This window comes from Poecilia formosa, unplaced genomic scaffold, assembly GCF_000485575.1.
Source record: "Poecilia formosa unplaced genomic scaffold, Poecilia_formosa-5.1.2 Scaffold127, whole genome shotgun sequence".
Lineage (NCBI taxonomy): Eukaryota > Metazoa > Chordata > Actinopteri > Cyprinodontiformes > Poeciliidae > Poecilia > Poecilia formosa.
The window spans coordinates 205,185-229,405 of NW_006800066.1; the positions used below are offsets into that span (position 1 = coordinate 205,185).

General features: G+C 39.0%; 1 protein-coding gene across 2 annotated transcripts in view; it reads right to left on the reverse strand.

Annotated features, from left to right (window-relative positions):
* Positions 1-24,221, reverse strand: part of LOC103144446 (dolichyl-diphosphooligosaccharide--protein glycosyltransferase subunit STT3B) — a 104,692-nt gene that overhangs the window by 59,694 nt on the left and 20,777 nt on the right. For both annotated transcript variants that reach the window (XM_016676087.1, XM_016676088.1), the window contains exon 2: positions 5,337-5,445. In XM_016676087.1, the coding sequence (XP_016531573.1) occupies positions 5,337-5,445 (109 nt within the window). The remainder of the gene's footprint in view (positions 1-5,336; positions 5,446-24,221) is intronic.

Here is a 24,221-nt window from a genome sequence, read left to right on the forward strand (position 1 = left end):
CATCCAAACCAAAGCTGTGGGAGTCTGGTCAATACAGCGCACAATGATTCTTTTCAAACCTGTTCTATTTCACTGCTTCTGCTAAAATCCTCCAAGGCTTAGGTCCAGTGACTTATTCTATTATTGTGCACAAGCAATTAGTGGTAACACGCCACTTGACGTTTGCTAACCTCCTCTTTAACTCGAGGTTTCTGCTTGTATACGACATGTTCGTCATGACTTTTACTACATGGTTTATTTGAATTACTCTTGTATGAAAACAAAAGTCAGATCCAGAGCACAGTCCAGAGGTCTAAAAATCAATACAGCACACCAAAGAAAGAAAAATCCACCTTAAAAAAATGCTCTTTGTGATGTGAATATCCCTTTGAACGTATGCGGATGCAATCCAAAACCTCTAGCCAACTGAAGTACAGGATCTGACATTTGCTGACATGAAAAATAAAAAAAAATAAAAAAGGAAAAAGTGAAGCACAGAAGTTTTTAGTTGATATCGGTTCAAGGAAACCTTCCAAATGAGTCATTTTAGCACAATTTGAAGAATTTTTTTTCTTGGCTTCTTCTTTCCCCACTATATCTTATCACAGATAGTCATTCCATCATATAATTGTTTTTGCACCAAAATAAAAGTAAAAGAAGCATGAGGGGGGGAAAAACTGTCAAAATGAATGCTTCAATCCACAGAGCCCAGACATTGTGAACGACAAGGCAGCCCAGACATTGTGAACGACAAGGCAGTTTCTCAGGAGACTGTTGGAAAATGTAGATGATTGAAACGTCCATCAAACCATCAGAGCCAATAGAATACATTGGTGTTTACAAAAACGACAAAACCATGATCATTCACCAAACATAGCAAGGCAAATTAATTTGCTGTAAAGCGATGGAATGTAAAATCACAGAGTTAGACACTGTTAGGGAGACAGAAAAGGCTGAAAACCATCAGGCATCACTTCATTTAGCTTCTTAGTGTGGAAATGTCATCTTGTTGTGGTAGAAAGTGTTTGTCATTTAGACAAGGCTTTCTCCATTATGTAAATATGTAATATGTTTATCGGTTGACGCATAGCCTTTGTTTGAACTTATTTTGTTGCTTGAGTTATGTACCTGATGCCCCTAAGCAGCCAATGTGAGTTTTCTTTTAATTTGGTACAACAAAACATACATCCATGTTGTCTAATTTATAACATCTTATGAAAATACAAAACATTTATTTTAGCTCATTTTAAAAGATTGTTTTTAGTCTTTTGTTTTTTAAATAAAGTTAGGCTTGGTTTACTTACTAAAACACTAACGCTTAAGCTGCCATGACAGCACACTGATTATATTTTATTTTACTGCATTACAAAGCTAAATTGTTTTTAGATTAAACTTAGCATTGATTGACTTCATTACCTTTAATGCAATATTAAGTCAGAGTATTGTTTCAGAGCAGTATCGGGACATTACAAAAACAAAAGCACGTCCTTGTTTAAACTAACAGTACATTTTTATGTTCAGCCAAAACGTCAGTTTAACTGCTGAAGGCCATTTTCCAAAGCAAGAACATCCCTAATATTAATGAATGATAAACGGATAAGAGCAAGAGTTCTCTTCTACATTATTTCTAAACCCCACGTCTGGATGTCCTCTACCTTGCATGCTAATTTTAAATGTCCAAGAGAAAAAGGAAAATACTTTTAATGCTTAACTAAATTTGTGCAGAGATCAGTCCAGCACAAACTAATCTGCTCCACATGATTAATGTGTAAATTATTCAGCAATTCTTTCCAAGAAGAAATTAGACGTATGAATAAAACTGTGCAGCATGGAAACAAGGCACTAGTTGTTTAATTTCTGCAAAAGAAAATAGCTCGCTGTGCGACAAAGACGGTCTGCAAATATCATGAAAATTAAATTGGGACTAAACATGTTCTAATTCTAATTACCTGTCTAATCACGAGTTTCAGCTTGAGCCCTGTGGGAACAAAGACCTAAACCAAGTAGCCATGAACTGTAACAGAACCAATAAATCTATTATTAGATTGCTTTGCAAATGCAATTACCAGTAGCTGATTATAACCTCTCACAACAAATGAGGACCTTTGGATTCCAGCTCTTTGAGAGTTTCTCACACACTATGGGGAAAATGTCAGTATACATCGCGACTATATCTGATTGTTGAAAAGTAACGCCAGCTCGGTGATGAACACCATTAGCATGCCTCACCATCTTAATGTGAGGAAACGATGCTAGAAAGTCCGATTGCAAGGCTCCATCTCATCGTTTGAGATGGACTCGGTGCTGCCAAGACGTTGGGAAACGTTTTCACATTTATCTTGCACTGAGGACTTTAGATTATAAACTCCTGCTGCATCATTAAGGAGTCCAATTAGAGCTCAAGAGCGTAACCTCGCTGCGTCCATGAAACGCGGTGGGAAAGAAAGGTAGCAGGTGGCGTTGTAATAGATGGAGGGAGATGGATAGACCTGAGGTATTTAACACAGATGAGCCTCGTAGCTCGCTGGTTGTCGAGTTGATGTCAGGAGAGCAAATTGCGAAGAAGACTGAAAGCAAGAAACAACATGCTGAATTCATAAAAGGACTTCAACACAGTGGCTGTTGATGTGAAGCAGGGACGCCGTGGCAACCGAGGGGAATCCGCAGAGTTATTTCATCACAACTGGATCGTGACTTCGTTAATATAATATAATGCAGATTAATCACATTACCTATTGTGACCTAAAAGCCTCTCTCCTGCGGAGGGTTGCTTGGTCCAAAGCAGCGCGGTGTTGGTCACAAACACGAGTGAAAAGATGAGGGGGATGTCAGGCTGCTGTGCTCAGTGGAAAATTTCACTTTAACAAACGCTGCACTGGACTTTTGGATAAAACGAAGCTACCATGTAGCCAGTTATTGCAATGATGAATTATCCTTCCTCCAAAGCACAACCCAGATAATGTTTTGTATCACTCCTCAAATTCAGAAGTTTGACATTTTGTTTGTTGTTACTTGTTATAACAAGTTATACTGTGTCATTTAACTGGCAAATACAACACAGCCAGAGCAGTAATTAAGCCGAAACTGTACAGCAAATGAATGCGCATATGAAACTGGGGCGTTTGGTACCTCAAAAAAGGATAAGAACCACTGGTATAAATGTTTCAAATTGTGGCACCTTCAGGCATTTGGGAGGTATGATCCATGATAAACCAGATACACGTGTATTCTTTCAAATAAACTCAAACATTACAAATAAAATAATTAAATATTTACTTGACATGACATCGTCTGGATGACCCCAAATTGCTTGAAGCAGCAGTGCTGGTGGTGTATGCCAACATCTAAACATGAAAAATGCAACAAAGAAATCTCTAAAAGATGTTCTCTTATTTTACTGGCATAGAAATTATTTTATTCCTAACTTACCTAAATGCAAAAGGCTCAGACTGATGCAGCATAAACCGAGGAAAAAAGGTTTAAAGAGTGTGAATAAATATATGGTTTTAAATGCATGTCTGTCTATTCAGATTTGATTACATATGATAAAAGAGTGCGTATACTAGCTGGCTTATAGAAATGTATCCTAAACAATGCCTGAATGAATGAATGTGCTGTTCAGCTCTGTGAAAAGTGTCTGACCCACCTCTGAATTATTTAGATTTCCAAGAAAACAGACTTATCTGGTTTTCAGCAATACCACTTCAAGCCTTTCAAATAACTCTGCTGCTGTTTTGTTTTTTCGCTCAAGTCCGATACCTGGATGTCTGACGGCATTTTCACAAGCAGACTGTCAAAAAGAAAAAAAACTTTGCTTTTTTTTTTTTTTTCCCCCATTGCTTTCATAAAAAGAAAACAACTCCAGAACATAAAAAAACACCATTTGGTCTTGTTAAAATTGAGTTTCTGCACCAACAAAAAGCTCCCCAAAGAGCACTTAGATAAAAACAAAATATCTCAATAGAGTTTGAAGCATATCAATAAAAACAGTTTAGGAAATTTCACAAGGACAAATGAAGCAGCAGCAGGCTAATAAAACTGTACAACAACTTAACCGCATCTAAAAGCCTTGCTCTTAAGAAATCAGAAAATATTGCAAGGAAAAGCAACATACTTTAGCTGAGCCATTTACCGGATGTCATGTCTGCAACTAATAGCATTTGCTGGTGCCAGACTCCTATTCTAACCATGTGAAGCAGAGCTGCACATCCATCTAAAATAAAAAAAAAAATGAATAAAAGAACACAAAGAAAGAAAATGCAAATCCCCCGCCCTGTCTAGAATAGTTTTGGGGCAAAAACTTAAGCATGTTGTCTAAGGAATTATGACACGACATCATCCGAGACAAAATTATTGTTTTCGCTTTGCTACTTTTTAAAAGCCTTCATGAAAAATGTCACAAAGAAACACTTTCAAAGATATTTAAAACCCTACAAAATGTTGCCAAGAACAAGATCTGACTTCTTGGAATTTAAAGATGAGCTTTAACCTTTTCTCTTTTTTTTTTTTTTTTTTTAAGCGGACACTCAGACTTTTCCTCACTTTTCCAACTACATTTAAATCTTTAAACAATATGAAGATTTGATACAAATGATCTTACTTTTTACATTGGAAGTAGCCATTTGACTCACCGAAAGCTATTTCTAAGCTTCATCTGATTCAGTTAGAGTAAGAATCAAGGTCATTAACATCTTTTGATACAGATGTTAATATCTCCCTGTGAATGCATTTTTCACAGTTTTGCAAGGAAGAAAAAGGAATGCAAGGAAAGATGACAAGGGAGAAAGTAGAAAGAAAACAAGGAAGGAAAAAAAACGAGACAGAAAAGAGAAACTGGTACACAAAAAGATAAACATGAAGGAAGCACCCTACATTTAAAACAGATGGGTGAGCCAATAAAGTATGGAAATACACATATTTCTCTCCACTAATATTTTTTTTCTTCCATACTTAATCCATGCCTGGAAAATAATTTAAACAACTGTTCTACTTTTCTGGACTCCATAGGAACCCTGGTTATAAAAACAAATCGACAATGACAGAAATATTGCAGTAACTTTTTTTTTTTTTTTAGGGCAGAGAAAACTTCATGATATTGTTATATGGAGAAGCAAAACTCTGGTCCACTTTTCTTTTTCCAGAAGGAAAAAGAAAATGTAGACACCTTACTCTGAAATCTCATTCCTGCCTCATCTGCTCACATAAAACAAGAGCACTGGAGCCCACTTTCCCCAGCCAGACAAATTCAGGTCAAAACAACTTTATGGGCATCGTTAAATGCAGCGCTGGATGCAATAAACAGAAGAAGAAAAGCGGAGCTTCACAGCGCGATTGATTCGTTTCAAACAGACACTCACTGTTCCGCCAACAATCCTGCCCAGGGGGTACCAGGCCCTTTCGTCAAACCAGTTGAGGAACTCGTAGAAGCCATTGGTGGTGAGATGGTGGGTTGATCTGTAGTTGAACCTGAAGCAACACAACAAAAGCAGAAGAAACAGAAACGGGTTATTGTAATGCAGAATGTAGTTGACACGCTCTTGTTGGGATCAAATCGTCTTAGGCGGAGATGAAAGCAAAACATGAAGCAACACAAAACAGATTATTTTATTCAGATTTTAAGAAGGATCTAAGAATATTAAGCTGCTTTGATTTGTTCGAAGTGAGATCAGTAAGTTCCTCCATTCACAAGCTGAGCCTTTGTAGTGACGCCAAAAGCTCCGAGGTCAGGCTTTGGTTAGAAGATCAGACGGTTTTACTCGGGATGTGACGACATTAAACAGGTTTCGGTTTTCCCTCCTAATTCAATAAATCAATCAGGCCGTGGGAATAAATGTCAGCGTTCTCACTTAAAACATGACCCAAGTCAAACCGTAGTTGAGGTAAGTCGGGAGGGGGTTGGAACGCTGTCAAGCAGCTGAGAGAAAGAGCCGACAGTCTTCTGAAAACTGCCACCGAAGAAAACGGAGGAACTCAGCGGCAGCTCCTCCGCCACACAGCTAATTAATTTGGGATGCATTGTGGTTTGAGCACAGGCTCAAATGGATGGTGGAAAATACTCCAGGTGCAAGACAGAGAGGAGTCAGCTAAAGGCCAATTACCTGGGAGGTGTACAACAGAGTGAGTGTAACCTTGTCTGTGAAGAAAAAGCTCTTCTACACCAGAGAAATTCTTTGATTCACATTTCATCTAGTCTCATTTAATCATCCCATGAGGTAATGCTGCGCTGAGGAGATCAAGGTGCTGCTGATCTCTGCAAAAGAAGCTTATTTTATATCATTATCCTCAGTCAAGCTGAAGAAACGCTCACACCGAATATACGGTCACCTGTCAAAGTTCTCCGGATTTTGCCACTTTACCACCGCAAATGTCACCGCACTCCATCTGATGAGCTCACATTTATTCAACCTCCCTGTTGCTTTCTGAGTCAGCACTTTCCAGACAGACTCCTGCCCACTCAAACAGTACCAACTTATTGCCTTTGATGCAACGACGACACACACTCGTTAGCACATGCTATCCACCAACGTCGATGCTTCATGTACGCCGTAGCTAATACAGAGTTTCTGCAAGTTTCATAAACTCAAATGTAAGACTTAAGATATTTACTAAGACCATTATGAATGAAATTTAAGACAAAGTCATGTAATAGTAGATACAAATTTGCACTTGTTCATGATAAACACAAAATGGCAAGCTAGCTAGGATATTTTAGCAGCTAGTCAGCGGAACAAATTCACAGGAAGCCCTGTTCTCTTCTCTAAAACTCCCACTTTTTCTTTCCAGCATGGCTCTGTTTAACTGCGTCCATCTTCGCAGTTAAACAGCTACAGATGGATGGATCAGAAAAGCAGCTCGTAACATGATGACGTTCTTATTTTGTTATGAACTTCTACAACTTTACCTCGCAATAAAACAGAAAGCAGCCACAGGCAACACTTAATTTGAGTAAAGGAAACAAAACAAAACACTATTTAAAGTAATCAAAAATCCAACAAAAGTAGAAGTAGTATTGTGAAAGGCTAGTAAAATCTGTGAATAGTGCTTTTCCTTTGGGCTTTTGCTGGCAATCATATTCCTCAACAACCTGAGGCTCCGACACTGACAGAATAGCCCACCCTACCTGCAACTGGAGCTACTCAAAAGAAAATGCAGACATAGTAGCTCACTCTTATGGAAGAACAAAACTTAAATTTCTCCATCAACTTGCCGCATGTCCATGCAGATGATCTAATGACCTCAAAATTATGAGAAACCCCTACGTATGGGGCATGTTTCCCCATATGTAGGGGAAACATGCAGCTGGCAAAAACAAATAAATATAACCCTAGAACGCAAGATAGCATGAAATGGAGTCAGCCAGGTGTGCGAGCGCTTCCACAGAGACGCTCTGGAAGTAGATGGAACTGGTCAGGTTCTTCAGCCTCATTGTTCAGCGGTTGTCAAATCAGCGAGGCATAAACAAAGCCAATTCAAAGCAAAGTCTCTAAAGGCACGACTCTGCTCAGTGCCAAGCAGAATCCGCAAAACCCATTTTCCATTGATCTCATGGACAGCTGAACAGATCGGTTCATCCATGCCCCTGTCACGTCGATGGGACGGATAACGTGGCTCTGCTGGGCACATTAGCAATTTAATGCGTAGCTGCCTATGTGGTTTCAGGCCACAGAGCCTTTGATGACTAGCAGCCTCTTAGCGCCAGCGAAGAAGAGCAACACTAATACAACAACACTCCTGGGTGGATGTTTGAAAGGAGAAAAATGAAGCTTATATAAACTCCGTACATAAAATCAAAGAGCAGAAATATGGAGTGGCTTAGCTTCGCCTCCTTTTCAGACACCTCCGAGGGCTGATTCACTGATTAACAGCTTCCTGGTAAGATGAGGTCATCATTATCAGCGTGACTAAACGAGCTTCATCGCTACTTACAAGCTACAGTATGCTTTTATTCAATATCAGCTGCGCAAGTGCGTCGCAGTTCTCTTCCCCTTTATCATCAGCCACACATGCAACTTAATTGAATGATCTGCAGATGACCTCAACGATAAAAGACGGAGAAACCAAAACCCGAGCCGAGACACCAACTGGAGCGGAGCATTATGGGAACCCATATTGGTCTTTTTTTTTTTTCTGGTAGGATTGCAACATTCACGTGTGTACAATAAATCCTGCCGAGGGCAGGATGTAATGTTTGGACCAATCTTTATTCCATCAGTGTAATCCCCACCTTAGCTCAGCTCAATCTAGCCAGCAACTGTTCAGTGTGGATACTGATACAGAGAGAAAATGCAAATTAAGCGACTTTCAGTATCGGGGAGGTGGTTACAAGGGAAGTCAAAGGAAGCACAGAGATTTAGGAAGCTTTTTAAAAGGAGTGTATTTTTACATCTCGTCAGATCATTCAGAGTTCAAAACAGTGAAAGAGAGAGCAAACACTCAATAACAGGAAGGCTGAATAGAGTACTAAAGTTTCTATGCTTTACACTCTGAACTCTGACCCCATTTGCACTTTGCACTAACATGCATCCCAAGTGATCTAGTCATGTCTGGACAGTGCTAAATAAACTAAATAGTATTTTAACTATTATAATTGGCGGAGATGTTTAAAAATATTGATTTATCTCGACAGCAATAACCTGCAGTTGATGCTTATAAACCACCAGAATCTAAAATCATCTTTGTGATTGTTACTTTTACTCATTTTCCACTTTAAGATCCAATAGAACAGAAAAAGATATTAACATCAGGGATCCAAAACAATATATCATCAAAAGAATATTTGTGTTGTGGTGCTTTACCACTTCATTATTATCATGCTGTAAAAAAATGTGCACACATTAAACTTTTGCATCAGTATCAAAAGTGCAAACACACAAACGTGTTAAGACAGTCTCCCTGGGGTCTTACCTGGAACAGAGAGTATGTTCCGAGTAATTCAGCCGTGTCAGGACAGCGTTAAATACATGAACACCGTGAAAACGCATCGGGGACGTTTCCTTGAGATCACCTTCAGAGGTGACCTGGGACTTTTCTGTCTGCTTTAGTTTAGCGATCTGAATGCAAACTAGCCAGGGACACATTAAAAGGACCACCTACCAACTGGCTGAGACTCCATTCAAGTAACAGATTCGCCTACACAGCTTTAAGAGAAAAAAGAAAAAAGAAAGAGAGAAGAAACGACATCAATTAAAGCAGCGTTGCTAAAAGAAAAGCAATTTAACAGGTAAACATATCTCCCCAACAAGTACAGTTTATTAAGGTTTTGGAGCCGACTGAAGGCGCATTCACATTTACGGTGACGTGCAGCTGAGTCATTGAACTGTTTTATGGGTTTAATTCCAAATGGGGCTGAGGATGAGTTTTGTAAAATCCACCATTATTTATTCATAACTTAGAAATGGGTTTTAGGCTAAATATCTAAGCTAAAAATTAGACTGATAATTGAAAGTTAAGATAATGCCTGAATAATAATGCCTCTGAAGTTAAAGAAACAGCAGCAGACCAATTGGTCTCCTATTTGCTGCTCAGCCAACAGACCACTCTGTGACATGTCTTAATGCTTATTGGCAGTCAAACAGGCTAACTGTGATCTGAATCTAGGTTACATTTTCCAAATTAAAGTGAAGATCTACCATCTTTGTTGTGTTCAAACCTAAATTTCTCTTTCAATGTTGCTAGTTGTGCAAACTATTAAGGTAAAGTGGAAGAGATGGTTTAAAATATCAACTCCAGGATCATTTAGTCTTATATAATACCAGAGCTCTGTTTTAGAGTGTCTACTCAGACAAAACATTTTTATGTTTTATATGACCGTTCTTTAGGAGCAACAGGACAAGTCAGAACAGCCAGTCAATTGTTTATCCATCATCAGATATCGGAAATTTGGCAAAATCTTCATCTCTCTAGTCACCAATCTTGATAATTTATACCTGATATTAGATCCCAGAGCCCAAGATGTTCATAGAGAGAATGTTTTCTTTTAACCAGCCAATCCCATCAACCCAATATTCAACAATATCTAATGGGGTTTTCCTAATTTTCCCAGACAACAATCTGAACTCCATAAACTAGACTGCATCACATAAAAAACATTTTTCTGTGAGTCGAGGCATTTATTTGGTTGTCTGGAGAAACTTCCATTTAAAAAACAACCCTGCCGCTCAATTTTGGGATTTCTATGTTGGAAAATATCTCATTTGGAGAGCTGTCTGGATTTCCAGGGTAAATTACACCACAAGCCCAGCTCATCCGCCATTTTGATCTCCTCTCAACTTCAAATCAGGCTCAATTTTCTGTACCTCTGAAGGAAGAAGCCAACAATCCTTGAGCAATCTCCTTTTGCTTGACAGTGCACAGCAAATTTTCATGAGGATTTACAGGGGATAAGGCACATTTATCGAGACAATTTAATCAAGTGTTAGAGTTTCGAACCAAGCGGTACAAATTTCACCGTTTTGGGATCACAGCTTCTCCATGTTTTATTTGTCTAGCTTTGATTATGTCGATGAAGTTTTCTATATTTCAATTAAAACTGTTCAGCTAAGAAAAGGCAATTTTATATAAGAAAATCTAGCAATCAAACTGAGTCAAACAAGGAGATCAATCATGACAGCTTCTTCCATGTTCACAGGAAAAGCCACCCAAATCAGATCCCATTTTTTTTGCACATTTCCAAATCCCGCCAAAAAATCTAAATTGTGTCACTTCCATATGTGGTACTAACGCCATACGAGTCCTGAAAGTGCCGTCACTCTGAATCATCATGTTGCATTTCATTTGACTTAAATTGACACGGTGGCATCCATCGTTATTTGCCCAGACATTGTGCTGCTGTGTGACGTCTACGTTCTTCTGCGCTTGTGCATCGTAAATCGTTCAGGCAAAAGCCTCATTACAGTCACATTTTTACTAGTAGTATGAACGACCACACAAAAATACTGCACAGACGTAAACTTTGATTACTACAAATTGCTAAAAAAATTTAAATACTGACACCTAGAAACTGTCCATTATGAAAACAAAAATGTCATTAAATATGAATTATGAAATTCATATTTGCATACATAATTCTCCAGAATCTGATATTTTCAACTTTTTTGTAAGATGGATAAAGTCTCAAAATGCAAACTTTACTAACTACCTTCCTGTTTCCACACTTCAAATATGATAAAATCAAACTTCCTGCTTTCCAGGAATGCATAGAAACGTCTGCACAATAAGGGGCAAAACTAGAAAAACGCAAACTCATTAATGAAGGAAACAAAAAAAAAAAACAGGAAAAAAAAACACTAGAATAAATAAACAGTCATTCTGGAGTAATTATCATTGGGATAAACACAATGGTTTCCAAGCTTTGGTTTGGTAAATGAACCAGCTGGCCTTAGTAATACAAGCAGATGGTTGGGTTTTTGTTGCATGTTGAGATCTAACATCAGCTCAGCATGCAGAGAGCTAACAATGCATGCTCAAAAGAAAAGCATCATCTCTGAAAGCCTCATTTTATTTAAGTCACATTCCTATTAGCATAATACCTTCTACTGTCTCTACGCTCTAACTGCAAGTAGAACAGCCCATAAAAAAAGAGCAGCTTTCAATGAGCATTGTTTATTTCTTCCAGTAGCTCTGCGTTCTGACAGTCGGCATATACATTCTCACATTCATCACTTTGGTGCGTATGAAAAATGAGGTTGGCAGGAAGGGGATTATGCACTTCCAAAATAGACCATTCTGAGGCATTTCTTAGTCTAGGTGGTAGGTTTGCTGTAGATCAATATCCTGTCGTCTGTTCATATTCCAGTGACAGACATGTGTGATACTTATGATTTGAGACTGGATCTGTTTCAGTAAACAAACTGCTATCGACAGCCTAATTATTATTTTACCCATGCATGCAGGCTCTTGGTTGCACCCATGTACAAGCAGCTTGGGAGTGTCTGTCACCGACTTTTAAAGCCTTTGAAGTGATACGGTGATGACACACACATGCTAATTAGCACATGTTGTGCTGCAACATTTGAGGGGATTTTTTTTTTTTTTAGTCTGTAGCTGATGAACCATTTAAAATAACTATAATATCTCACACACATTTGTTTAAGTTTTTGAAACTGGCCTTTTTTTCCCCAAGGTTATCAAACATTAGAATCTCAGACTGGCCCCTGTCTGAGGTATTGCGGGATCTTTTGATTTCAGTTAAAAGGAAAAGATGAAACTGTGACATTTACCAAAGGAATGGATACTTGGATTCTTTCCTTCAGGGAAAATGTTGGCAAACGTAACGTAACGTTTTTTGTTTTTTTTGTTTTTTTTTAAACAAAAGGGAGACTTACAATTTATTACAAGTCAAACTTCTCTCCCTTTAAAAACTATAAATAATTTAACCCATTTTTATACAATTAAGCACCAATGTGCTGGCTATACTGCAAAAAATATATGGAGCAAAATATTCTAAGAAAATCTAAACATAGTGCACAATTTTTTTGGCATCGTGCATCATCATTAAGAAAAGTAAAACTTGTATTTTACTTGGAATTAAATCATTCAGGCAACTTTTAACAGAATGATTCAAACATTTGGTCATCTGCAGGCAACCTAGTAAAGCCAGAGTCAAATCTCAGCATGAAGCTGAATAATTTTAATATTTTTAAGATATATTAGTTGTAGAACAGATACTACAAGGCTTAGTTCTGCGCACACTGCATTATTCTGGAATGATTTCAAAAGAAGTTGTACAACTTTAAAATGTGCAGAGCAACTTCACTTCACAGGACAAAATAGTGAAGTTTAATCTGCAGGTACCTGCAAGAGTTCAGGGGGTTGCGGAAGCCGTTAGAAATTACAAAAGGTAGGTTTGCTGCACCGCATCATTTCACACTTCACTGCACTTTACATTTTGATCTCGGCAGCTACAACAACATTTGGGACGTTAATAAATCAACGTCCTGACCCACTTGGCTCTCTGTTGTGTTGTCGCAACGAGGAAGAAGCCGTCTGGTCAACTGAGTTCGATGTTGACAGCTCTGACGTCTTCATCTTTTGTAGGGGAAAAAAAAATACCTAAAAGATCAGAAGAACTTTAATTTGCTGCTTAGAGTGAAAACTAGCGTGTGGCAACCAATTTCCACGAACTGTGATTTAAAAAATAAAAAATATGAATAAACCCAAAGTAGGAAATAAAAAACAGTGCAGGTAAGTTTTAGTGTGAGTCGAGAAGGAGGTTTTATTTATTGGGTATTAAAATTCAACATCTCATTGTTAGACTGGCATTAAATCTCCAGCAGAAAGACACAAAAGCCTTTTATGTTCCCTTTTTTTTCCTCCATCCGTCACCCATGTAAATTAGTTTAAGATATAATAGATTATCGTTACAGATGGCAGCCTCAAATATGTAAATTCCTCCTAAAAGAAGGAGAAAAAAAAAGTTGTCATCGCATATCGATGACTGAACTTATAAAAAAAAGGGGTTTTATTCAGCATAAAGGAGCAGTTCAGAGTGAAGGGCGGAACGGAAAGAGTTATTTCTAGGGACACGGTGGGAGCAAAGGCTCAGCAATAAATGCACCTTGAAATAGCCTGTGACAAGAGGACGGAGACGAGGGTTCATTCCCGCGACGTCTGCTTCCAGACCATCAGCTCCTACAGAATTGCGGGCCGACGTGCGGGGAATTCATCAGGGACAGAACCGCCAGGAAACCGGGCCTTCTGTCCAACGGCACCATTAAGAAGCGAAGCATACGATTAACCAACTGGGGTTCGGCGGGTATCGATCAGGACTCGGAGGAAACGCAACACATCTGAACTTTAAACGGTAACTGTTGCGGAGAGAATCTGATCCGAGTGGAAGGAGGTGCGGGCTGAGATGTCACCCAAAAACTTTCGTCTTGGTCCCATCACCGTTAAATATTCGGACTGTCTGAAAACATAAAGCTCAATCTGTCAGCGACTTGCTTCCCTGTGATTTCCCAGCAGCGCTGCTCTCACCTCAGACGACCAGAAGCGCAGCGCAAGCAAGACGTTCTCACGTAAATCAAATCCCCTCCGAGAAAAAGGCCAGGGAGAAAATGGTTCGCTTGTGAAAAGATACAATTCAGATGTTTTTGCAAGAAAACAGCATTGTTTTCTTTTTTTTATATAAATAAATATTTAGGGATATCCAATCAGATTATGGCTGACAGTCTTTTTCCATTGATAACACTATTCACCATTTTTCAATTGCTCCATGATTCAAAATTACTTTATTTTTAATAAGAAATTGTTTTTTCATCTACAAAGTAAGTGTGAACATTTTGCAGCTTAAAGTATGAATTGTGCCAAAAATGTCTCCTCGATTATTACAAAAAAAATAATGTACTTATACATTTACAAAAAACGCAATTTCAGATAATGATATCATATATATGAAGCAATTCCATTATAAAGTACAACGTGCTCTGCATAAATGTCTTTTTGATGGTTTTTCATATCTTAAGCAATGTAATACAACTTACAGCACAATAATCTGATATGTAACCTAATTTTAAGCCTCAGATGAAGCTACTTTGTCTCACGCGGTGGTTGGGAACAATTACAAGGAGCACTCATATTTTACCAATACATTAATTAAAAATGTGTGGAGAAATGACCAGATCCTGTCACATTTCCAAGAGAGTAATTGCGACGCCTGATATTTAAATGTCACTGAGCAGCTCAACGCTTATAGCCAAGAAATGTCTCCATGCAAATCTTTAGATGTGTATAATTATCCTCCAAGAGGAATGGTTTCACAGCCCGGATGTCACATGCAGACCTAAAGGAGACTGCAGAGAGTTGCACCTCCCGTCTGTCTGAGGATCTACGAGCCCAGTCTGTATTCCAGGCTCTGCCGGAGAAATTGCCACCTACAGTCGGAGCTCAACAACAGCCTTAGAAAAGGCTGCATGTTGAGAGACTCCACCTTTAAAAGGCTCTCTGGTCCCAGCTTTCCCATCAAACCATTATTTACAACAAAGCTCAGGCTCCATTCATAGTAAAATCATCAGTTATTTCCAACTACGCTGCGAGTTCTCTGGAGAGTTCTTGTGAAGTTCTGTTGTTTCTTTGTCATACTGGAACTTTTTAAAGTAGCAAAAAGAACTTCACTGAATACAAAATGTGGCTTTCAAAACAACTATTTTCATTCATGGAAAAGAAAATTAAAATATATCCAAACCAACTGTCTGTTTTATTTATTTTTTTTTACTTTACCTTTATCTCACCAGGTAAAAACAAATTTAATTAGATCCAATTAGATCAGGTCCTCTTTAAAAAAAAAAAAAAAAAAAAAAAAACGGTGAACTGGCCAAGAAAAGCAGCAGCATTACGTCATACTGGACAGAAAAAAACATTACAAATAACCTGAGAAATTTGACACAAAGTTTATTTTTACACTAGCAATTTAAGAATTTATTCTCATCCAAGAAACAAGAAATGTAGTAGTAATCATCAAGGATGCACCGATTTGAAAATTTAGTTTGATATTCATATCTGACATGAACGCTGCCGTTATGGCCAATAACTGATGTGTCCAAATATTATAGATATTTCCCTACACTTTCAACACGGTGCAAGTACTAAGCTTTGCCGTAAAGTTTTGAAAGGAATGAGGGGACTGTAGTCCCCAAATTTTGGGCTGTAATTAATGATTTCAGTTTTTTGTCTCCTTGCAGATTTAACTGGGGGGGAAAAAAAGGCAAGAAGTGGTTAGGAGAATCCAGTGTTTTAGGAATCTGGAATGTGGCGCTTTCCATGCCAACGCTGCAGGTCAAGTATTTTCCTCAATTCTTTCTAAAATGTTGCAGAGCCAGTGAGCCCAGGCTGTCTATAAAAAGATGGATTCAGAGACATGGAAAGATTTGTGCTGCGAGTCCATTTAATAGGTAAGGAGGGAGATGAGAAATGAGATGCTCCCAAAAGCACAAAGTCACTGAATTTCCAACAGTAGGATCTGAATCAAAGAGAATGGATGAGAGGAACACCAATTCCACATTTAGAAAAAAAGGAGTCCACTGGGATGCAGAGCTTCTCTTTTATCAAAACCTACTGTTACCACAGAGCAGAAATAGGGAAAGCACTGGGAGAGAGCCAGGCAGGAACAGCAGGAAGTGGTGTATCCCAGAGACAGGGAGTAATTACTGGCACAGATAAGAGTGCTGCAGTCATAACAGGGAACAAATCAATGGCTGATATCTGAAATGCAAACATTTGAAACAGCAACAGTAATTACTGATCTAATGATCAGAGGCTGAAATCTGGGCTGACAGCATTTTCAAAACAGCTAATTTCTTGTCATTTGGCGTTTAGATGAAAACCCACTAGCAGGTCTACCTACCATCAGGTTCATTTTTGGTCAATACAACATGTGCACAGCTTGAAATTTTACCAATGTGAAGGTGAGCTGTTCAATAGATCAAGCCGCAATTATTGCAATATCAATGTTTAAAAAAATAGCAACTCCAAAGGATGTAATATTTCAGGTTCCATGCATGCACGCTGTGAATGCCGATAATTTATGTAGCGAGCTGCACAGCCCAACCATGTTTATATTTTTAGTTGCCGACAACCTAAAGCTCAGACAATGGTAGGGGAATTGGGAGGATTGTAAATATAGAAAAACAAACAAAAAGAAAAATGAGTCAGGAAAATGAATTTCCTCCAACTTAGCATGACAAAAACCTTAGCCATGCTCATCACAGGAGTCTTCGGCAGGAAGAGTTGCAACATGATGCAGAGAGAAATGGGATTCTGAACTTGTGTGGTCCAAAATGCTGGCAAGGTTTTGATAAAAATCTGGACCAAACTTCCAGAAAAATGTAAAACAGCTGAAACACTGAGTTCCTTTAAATTAGGGCTAAAAACCGAAATCGAGTTGCTTTTTAACCATAATAAATGAAACATGGAGCAATATATTTTATGTGTATTGATGGTTTTGATGATGACACTCATCAAAATGTAATGTCTGCTGCTGGTTTTCTAAATTGTTGGCTGCATGGCGTCTTTTGTGACTTTGTACATTTGTATTTTTTATTTTATTTTTTTTACGTAAAGCATTTTACATAAAGCATTTTGAACTGCCTTGCTGCTGAAATGTGCTACACAAATAAACTTGATTGATGGGAGAATTTAAAGGGAGCGATATGAAAAATTGACTTTTGAGCTTTACATGATATAATGTTATTTCCTCATCAAAAACTTACCTGGAGTGTCGATTTGCACATTCATGCATACCTGAGGAATCCTTAAATTGCGCTGATATGGGAGCATGGGAAAGGGTAGGAAGATCTTAAAGAGACGGAGGCCAATTTAAAAGTGTCCGATACGGCTACGATGCAAAGTCAAATTCCTTTCAAGTTCTTTTTGATTTTTACAGCATTTTCATAAAAACTAAGGCAACATTGTTACTAGACTGCTATAAAATGGAACTATGTGCCTTGATAATGCATAATATCCCCCTGCTCCAATGTGAAATGGCTATATTTTTTTGTTGTTTTGAAATATTAGAGGAACGCTGTTTTAACAGCAGAGCTGTGTAACAACTGCTCATTCACACACACACACTGGGTGACACAGTCATGGTCCCAATAAAAAATTTAAAACTATTCATGGCAGAAAGGCTGCTTAAGGGCGTTTTATAGTCACAATAAATGAATGATTTATTAATTATAACACGGTTTTTAGAGTTTTCCCTTCTCAACTATTAAGCTAGACACCTCTTGAACTCATTTTGAAATGACACTTAAAAAATGAGAATCATCTGATAAAGAGAACAATTAAGTGTTCATGACAAAAGGTTTCATTTGTACACACCGTTCAATAACCTGGAGAAATTTTAACTGTATGTTCAGATTTTCAGTAATGGTGAAAAACAGCCCCTTTCTATAACTACTGTTATTGCACGGATGAGACAGTTAAAGTATTTGTCATTAATTAGATGTTCTTAAAGAGAACCGGAATGGGAATGTCTGAGCTTTATAAAAATCAGGTATTGGACACAAAATCTCAAATAAAAGATGGAGGATAAAAACAAACTAGAACTGTTAAAAACACACCTGAAGATTATACCATCAACATAAATGATTCTGCAGGATAAGACACTGTTACTTCTCCCCCTCTGATCATAATCGCTCTGCTTGGATCTGTAGAGTCATTGAGAGGCGAAGCAGGAAGTCAGGAGGACATTCCTGCCTCATTGGCTTAAATATCAGAGTAAGGTGCTCTGCAACGTCCGGAAGAGACGATGCCTCTTTCCTACATGGCTCCTCCAACCCCCCTCCCATTCCCAGCAAACTCGACAATCATTAAGACAGTGTGCCTACATCATATTACAAGTTATAGCTGCCCCAGAGCTGCCATGTCTGCATGAGCAGGCATGCCAGTGTGATTCCAAAATCCTCTGGGGTCAAAATTTGCTGCAAGGGCTGAGTAATTATATGCCGTCCTCTGTACCACCGAGGTCTCCTCATCATTATTTCCTAACACATGGCTGCATCTGCTGTTTCATATTCTATGGCTATGAGATGTAATGGGAAAGAACAGAGGAGCGTGCTTCTTTCTTCCTCCCCTCTGTTCTTCCCTTGCAGTCGTGGTGACGGAGCGATGTTTCACTTTTCCACAGGTCAGTCTCTGGGAAGGCTCAACTCCCAAACCGTACTGTCTTTTCAAAGTTAATGCTTATAAATTCAGTAGAACCTATGCCGATGACTTCAAATAGAGTACGTGTTTTTCTTTCATAAAGTGAGGAGCAGAAGACAAACTGACGAGTCAATGCCAACTTCTATAAAAACGAAAAACATTTTAAATCCAAAAAAAGACTTCAGGCCTTAGAAAGGAATATTATAAGAGGGCTCAGAGCTGCTGCAATAATAAATAAACCAGGTAGACATTTATGATCTCAGTGAAGTCAACAATTCTGGAGTACAAAGCAAACTTTTTATATCACACTGATGATAAAGCCAAAAAAAAAAATCTGATTCAATAGAGAACTATTGAGTGTGATTGATTTTGGACCAGAGTACCTGGAGAGGACTCACACAGGCACTGGGAGAACATAAACACTCTGAATCAGCATATTTCTATATTTATGCATCTTCTTTTAGATGAGTTGGTCCAACACACCTGAATCAAAGGTTTGAGGTCAGGGTTCTGCAGATGACCTAGTTTTTAAGTTTATCTGTACAGCACTTTTCAGGAACAACACAGTTCAAAGTTCTTTACAACACAAAATTGTAATGCAATAGCCCAATTATGAAACAAGTAATAAACATTAGTTTTCCTCAAATGCCATCATCAAAATCATCACGCAAATACACAAATAAGTTGATCAATGTTCCACTTAAGACTATTCAAATGCAACTATAAGCAGCTGGGGTTTTAGCCTCGATTTAGTGGAACTCAGTGTTTCAGCATCTTTGCAGTTGTCTGGAAGTTTGCTCCAGATTAGAGGAGCATAGAAGCTGAACGGTGCTTCTCCGTGTTTGGTTCTGAGTCTGACAATGCTGAGTAGACCAGAACCAGGACACCCGAGTGGTCTGTAAGGTTGATATGACAACAGGTCTTTAATGTATCTTGGTGCTAAGCCGGTTGGTGATTTATAATCTATCACTGTAGTAGTAATTAATAAGACTAAAGATAAATCCATGGATGAGCTTCTCAACATCTTGCTGGGACATTAGTTATTTAATCCTAGAAATGTTCTTCGGGTAACAGAAGGCTGACTTTGTAATCGTCTTTGTGTTTCTCTAAAGGTTCAGATCCGAGTCCATCACTACACCCAGATTTCAGGGTGTTGAAGCAGAGACACTTTAATAAGACCACCAGCAGCACCAAATCCAAACACCTCAAGACACATACACACACACATCAGCACACACCCATCAGAAACCTCGAGTCTTGTGGATGGATTTGTAAATTTGATGACTTTGAACCCAGCTCCCATTACTGTTGGTGCCAAGAATGTTTTCTAATGGTCCATTTACCATTTATGAAAAAAAGACTGGTTTAAAGATCTACCAGTCATTCAGGTCTTGCTTGTTAAAGCTGGAACTGAACATCGACAACACGCTGAAAACAAGACAAACGCATGTGAACCCAAGCGTTCTTGTTTGATGTAGCCGCCTTTAATGATCCGGGCAACGTAATGAGCTACAGTGCCGATTACGGTTATCACTCTGGGGGCTTTCAGACTTTGTAAAACACAAAAAAGGCAGCTTCTTCGTAACCGGGATTCTGAATGCCTAATTGTACGAGCTGAAGAGAACGCAGCACTGGGAGGCGGTGGGGGCTAAATTGCGGTAATAATATCCAATAAAGAAACGATGACGAGTCTTATTACTCTGATTAAATGTCACCCAAGACGCATAGAGGCTCCCACACTTAAGGGCTTACGTGACAAAAACGAGGGGCTGCTCATGGCTGTAAAGAAAATACTGCCGCTTTATGCACTTTTACTTATAATTCAGGTCAAAAACTCCCAACAGATCACTGAGCAGGGATGAGTTTCTCCAGTTGCTGAGGCTGTGCAAAAAAAAAAAAAATAGAGTTTCCTAACACATCCAGGGGGTCGCTGCAGTCTGAGATAACAATTATACCTACTTCTCGACTTGTGGTGCCCACTAAAACACATGCGTGACCTATTTGGGTCTCGTGGCAATAGAAGCGTTGAGAGACTGAAGGAAACGGTACTGGGGCTCATAAATTACAAAGCAAACCTTCTACCCATGTGGGTTCATGCTCATTTCTGAATTTCTATCCCCCCCTCATTCAGTGCTTCATTGCTGGCCATCTTTTCGCTTCCAAGCTGCCGTAGTCGATCTACTGTCCCAGATCAGCACAGCAGTAAGTTAATGAAGCGTATGACATTGGCAGTAAAAGATGACGTTAATTAGGGATGTTTCTGTGCAGCAATGCACAAGATCTGGGCAAGATCTCCTAGAATATGGACCTGAATGACAGACCAAGAGTATTCAGACATAATGAACTTTTTTGCATTTTTATATTACAATCTTCAATCAAACATTAGGTGACCTTATAGGAAACATACAGTACAACTATGAAAAGTATGCTATATATCCACTGCCAAAAAAAAATCCTTCTGGAAATCCTTAAATTAATAAGTAGAATACATTTTCATGTTTTTTATTTTTAATTTGAATTTTTAGAGAACATTAGTGAACAACCAGAAAGAAAAGGGAAAAACAGCAGGTGTGTTCAGGGGTAGTCCAAGTTATGGAGACATTTAAGACAGGGTTTGGTCATAAAACATAATCCCAAGCTGTGAACATCTCATGGAGCAGTTTAATCCAAAAAATGAAAAGACTGTTGCACAGCAGCAAACCTTCCCACACATGCCTGTCGACCTAAACTGACAGCCCTGCGAAAGGAGCAGCAGAGAGCATCTGTTGACAAGAAAAAAACTTTAGCTGTCCTCTGCACAAATCTGGCAAGAAGTGCTAAGACTGACGGCGTCAAGTTAGCGACTTGGCCACCCCTATACTGGTCGTAACAGAAGAAACAAAGTCTTATTTAAAGTTTGCCTCAAACGATGTGAGGGGACACAGCAAGGGGGGGACAGAGAGGCTGGTCAGGGTTCATAGGAGCCAAATATATGGTGTCCCTGGAGAGAAAACCTGTTATGAGATGCAAAAGATTTCATCTTCCAGCAGGACGGTTATCTGAAACATACACGCAAGATATCCTGTGGGTTTCAGAAAGTCAAATTTCAGACGTCAAGTCTTTTTAATCCCACCTTAAATGAAATTTAAAAAAATACTATATAAAGGGATGGTTGGGGGATCTTGCTGTGTTACAATCAAGCATAGCAAAAATTGTTATTCTGAGGTCTGTTTGTGGCACTTGGCAGCAGATTTGTGCTTCTCGCACTGCATGTGGTTCTCTACAGCCTTAACCACCGTTGTACCCAGAATAAAAGTTTTATTGCACAGAATGCCTCTTGTGGGTTGGCAACAGAAGTGAGTCTGTGGTGAAAACAGACGTCATCCAGCAAACCGAAGATAAATTTGTGCTCAGAGGGGTCAACATGTGAGGTGACGTCGCTCCCTCTCCATTCGTTTCCTATGGAATTTGCAACATGAAGCGACGATCATTAGCTAGTGACCGATGACATTCATGGATCTGGAATTGTGCATATGTGCACACAGGTTTATGACACAAGTTGAAAAATGTTCAACTTCGCTATTGTGTCTCTTGTGTTGTTTCACCCCAAGTGGCGAAGACTTTCACCTGTCACTGTTCTTTGTTACTCCCAGTGTGCCTCCACTCACAAAACACAATTAAGATTTCTGAGTAAGACTCAAACTGTTACCAGTCTGAAAATTCCTGAGGAAAAAAAAGTACATATATGAGAATAGTCAAAATTAAATAGTCCCTTCATAACAAAATGCATGATTAAGGTATTTAAACCTGACATATTTTTTAAAATGAGTTTCAGACATATTAAAGATTTTAAGTTACATGAATTTGAGACTTTAGAAGACTTTTCGTAGACGTGCAGACATCCTGTACACATGTGAACTTGGTCATTCCTGTTAGCAATCCTCCATCCAAGCTACGTGTCCTTTTTGCAAAAGAAAAAGTGGAAAAACGTCCATCTAGTTTTGCAAAGTTGGTAGACATCCACCAAAAAGCACTTGCAGGTGGGTCTACAAATTATAAAATGCACGCCAAACCCTCACAGAAAATCTTAAAGAAAGTGTGTGGTTGTAGAGGGACAAAATGAAATTCCAGCCAGTAGGGACATGAATCTTATCATACGTTCCAGACGGTTGCCCTAACCCGACTTTCAAACTTCAGCAAAGATAAAAAATCAGGCAGCACAGGCACTCACAGATAACGCATCTCTGCGAGATGCACGCTGATAGCATCTTAGCAGAAAATTTGGCTCCAGGCTTAAGGGATGCACAAAAGGCAACAATGAGCTCATCCTGGATGAAAACTCCTGCCGTTCTCCCCTCATAGCCAACAGAGGAAGAGAGGTGAACGAGAGCAAAGGCTTCCTTCCGCTCACTGTCGTCTGGGAAGCAAATCTCAAAATCCCAGCCAGAGGCAGAAGCAGATCCAGCACCCCATTATGAGCCCGAGAGATGGGAGTGCATTTCACAGTCAAAAACAATTTTTTTTAAATCCAGCATTTGTTTGTTGGCCCCCATCAAATCTTGCCTGGGAGTGGCCAGATGACATCATGCCAGCTCTTGCTACAGCAACCGCATGGCAGGCTGCGCGTCTGTGTTTGTATGTCAGTAAGATGGAGGAAGGAGATTGCTGATTGAACTGTAGCCCAGGGATCCAAAAGAGCAAATCACTGATCTGATTAATGTCGCAAGTGGCATGGACAACATCATGTGGAGAACAGAATTACTCCACCAGCGCTAGACTGACGTGGCTTCCTGTGAAGTCAAGGAGGCATCGCTTTAAGAGATCACAGCATAATCCACTTTCTTTTCAACATTTCCTGCATGAGTAGAGAAATGACAGACGGTCATCAGAATGCATTAGTAACACGTGATTGGGAATACTGAATGTGTTTAATGAAGTAGTCATTTACTTTATAATATACACAGAAAATGTGATGCGTGTCTGTTTGTATAATCTATGCTGCCAGTGGAAGGTCAGGAACCAAACCACCATTTCTGAGAACTATGGCACATTTTTGTGTTTCGCTGATTCGACCGACTTCTGGTACTTGTGAACAAGTCTTCCAGCTCAGACAAATTAAACCACATTTCCCAACTCTTCAGCATTGAGACTTTGCCTCAGTAACTACAAATCTGGCATCACCCTACAACTTTTCTATTGGATTAAAATCGCTGACTGTGCTGGAAACTCAAGAACATACTGGTCTGTTTGAGAATGTTTTCTCAAAGAAATGTCCATCTCAGCAGCTTTCCACCTTTGGCAGACCGCAAAGTGACCTCCTCACATTCTCCAGTATATTTCAACCGACCCATAATCTCTGCTATGTTAAATGTACTAAAAACAGAACAGTATGAGTACAATCTTCATGGCATGCCGATTTAGCTACCATGCTTGCTGGTTTACTATGATTTGAATTCTGTGTCTTCTCTGACAAACTGTCACAAACAATCATGCTTTCATAAAATGTTGCTCCACTTTTTGTTTAGACCATTCATTTTAATTTGGTGAGCTGTAATGCTTCTGGCCATTGTTTGTTCAACAATAGAACTTATTTGGGGCTTTTGCCAATGGTTGGCATTAGCCAA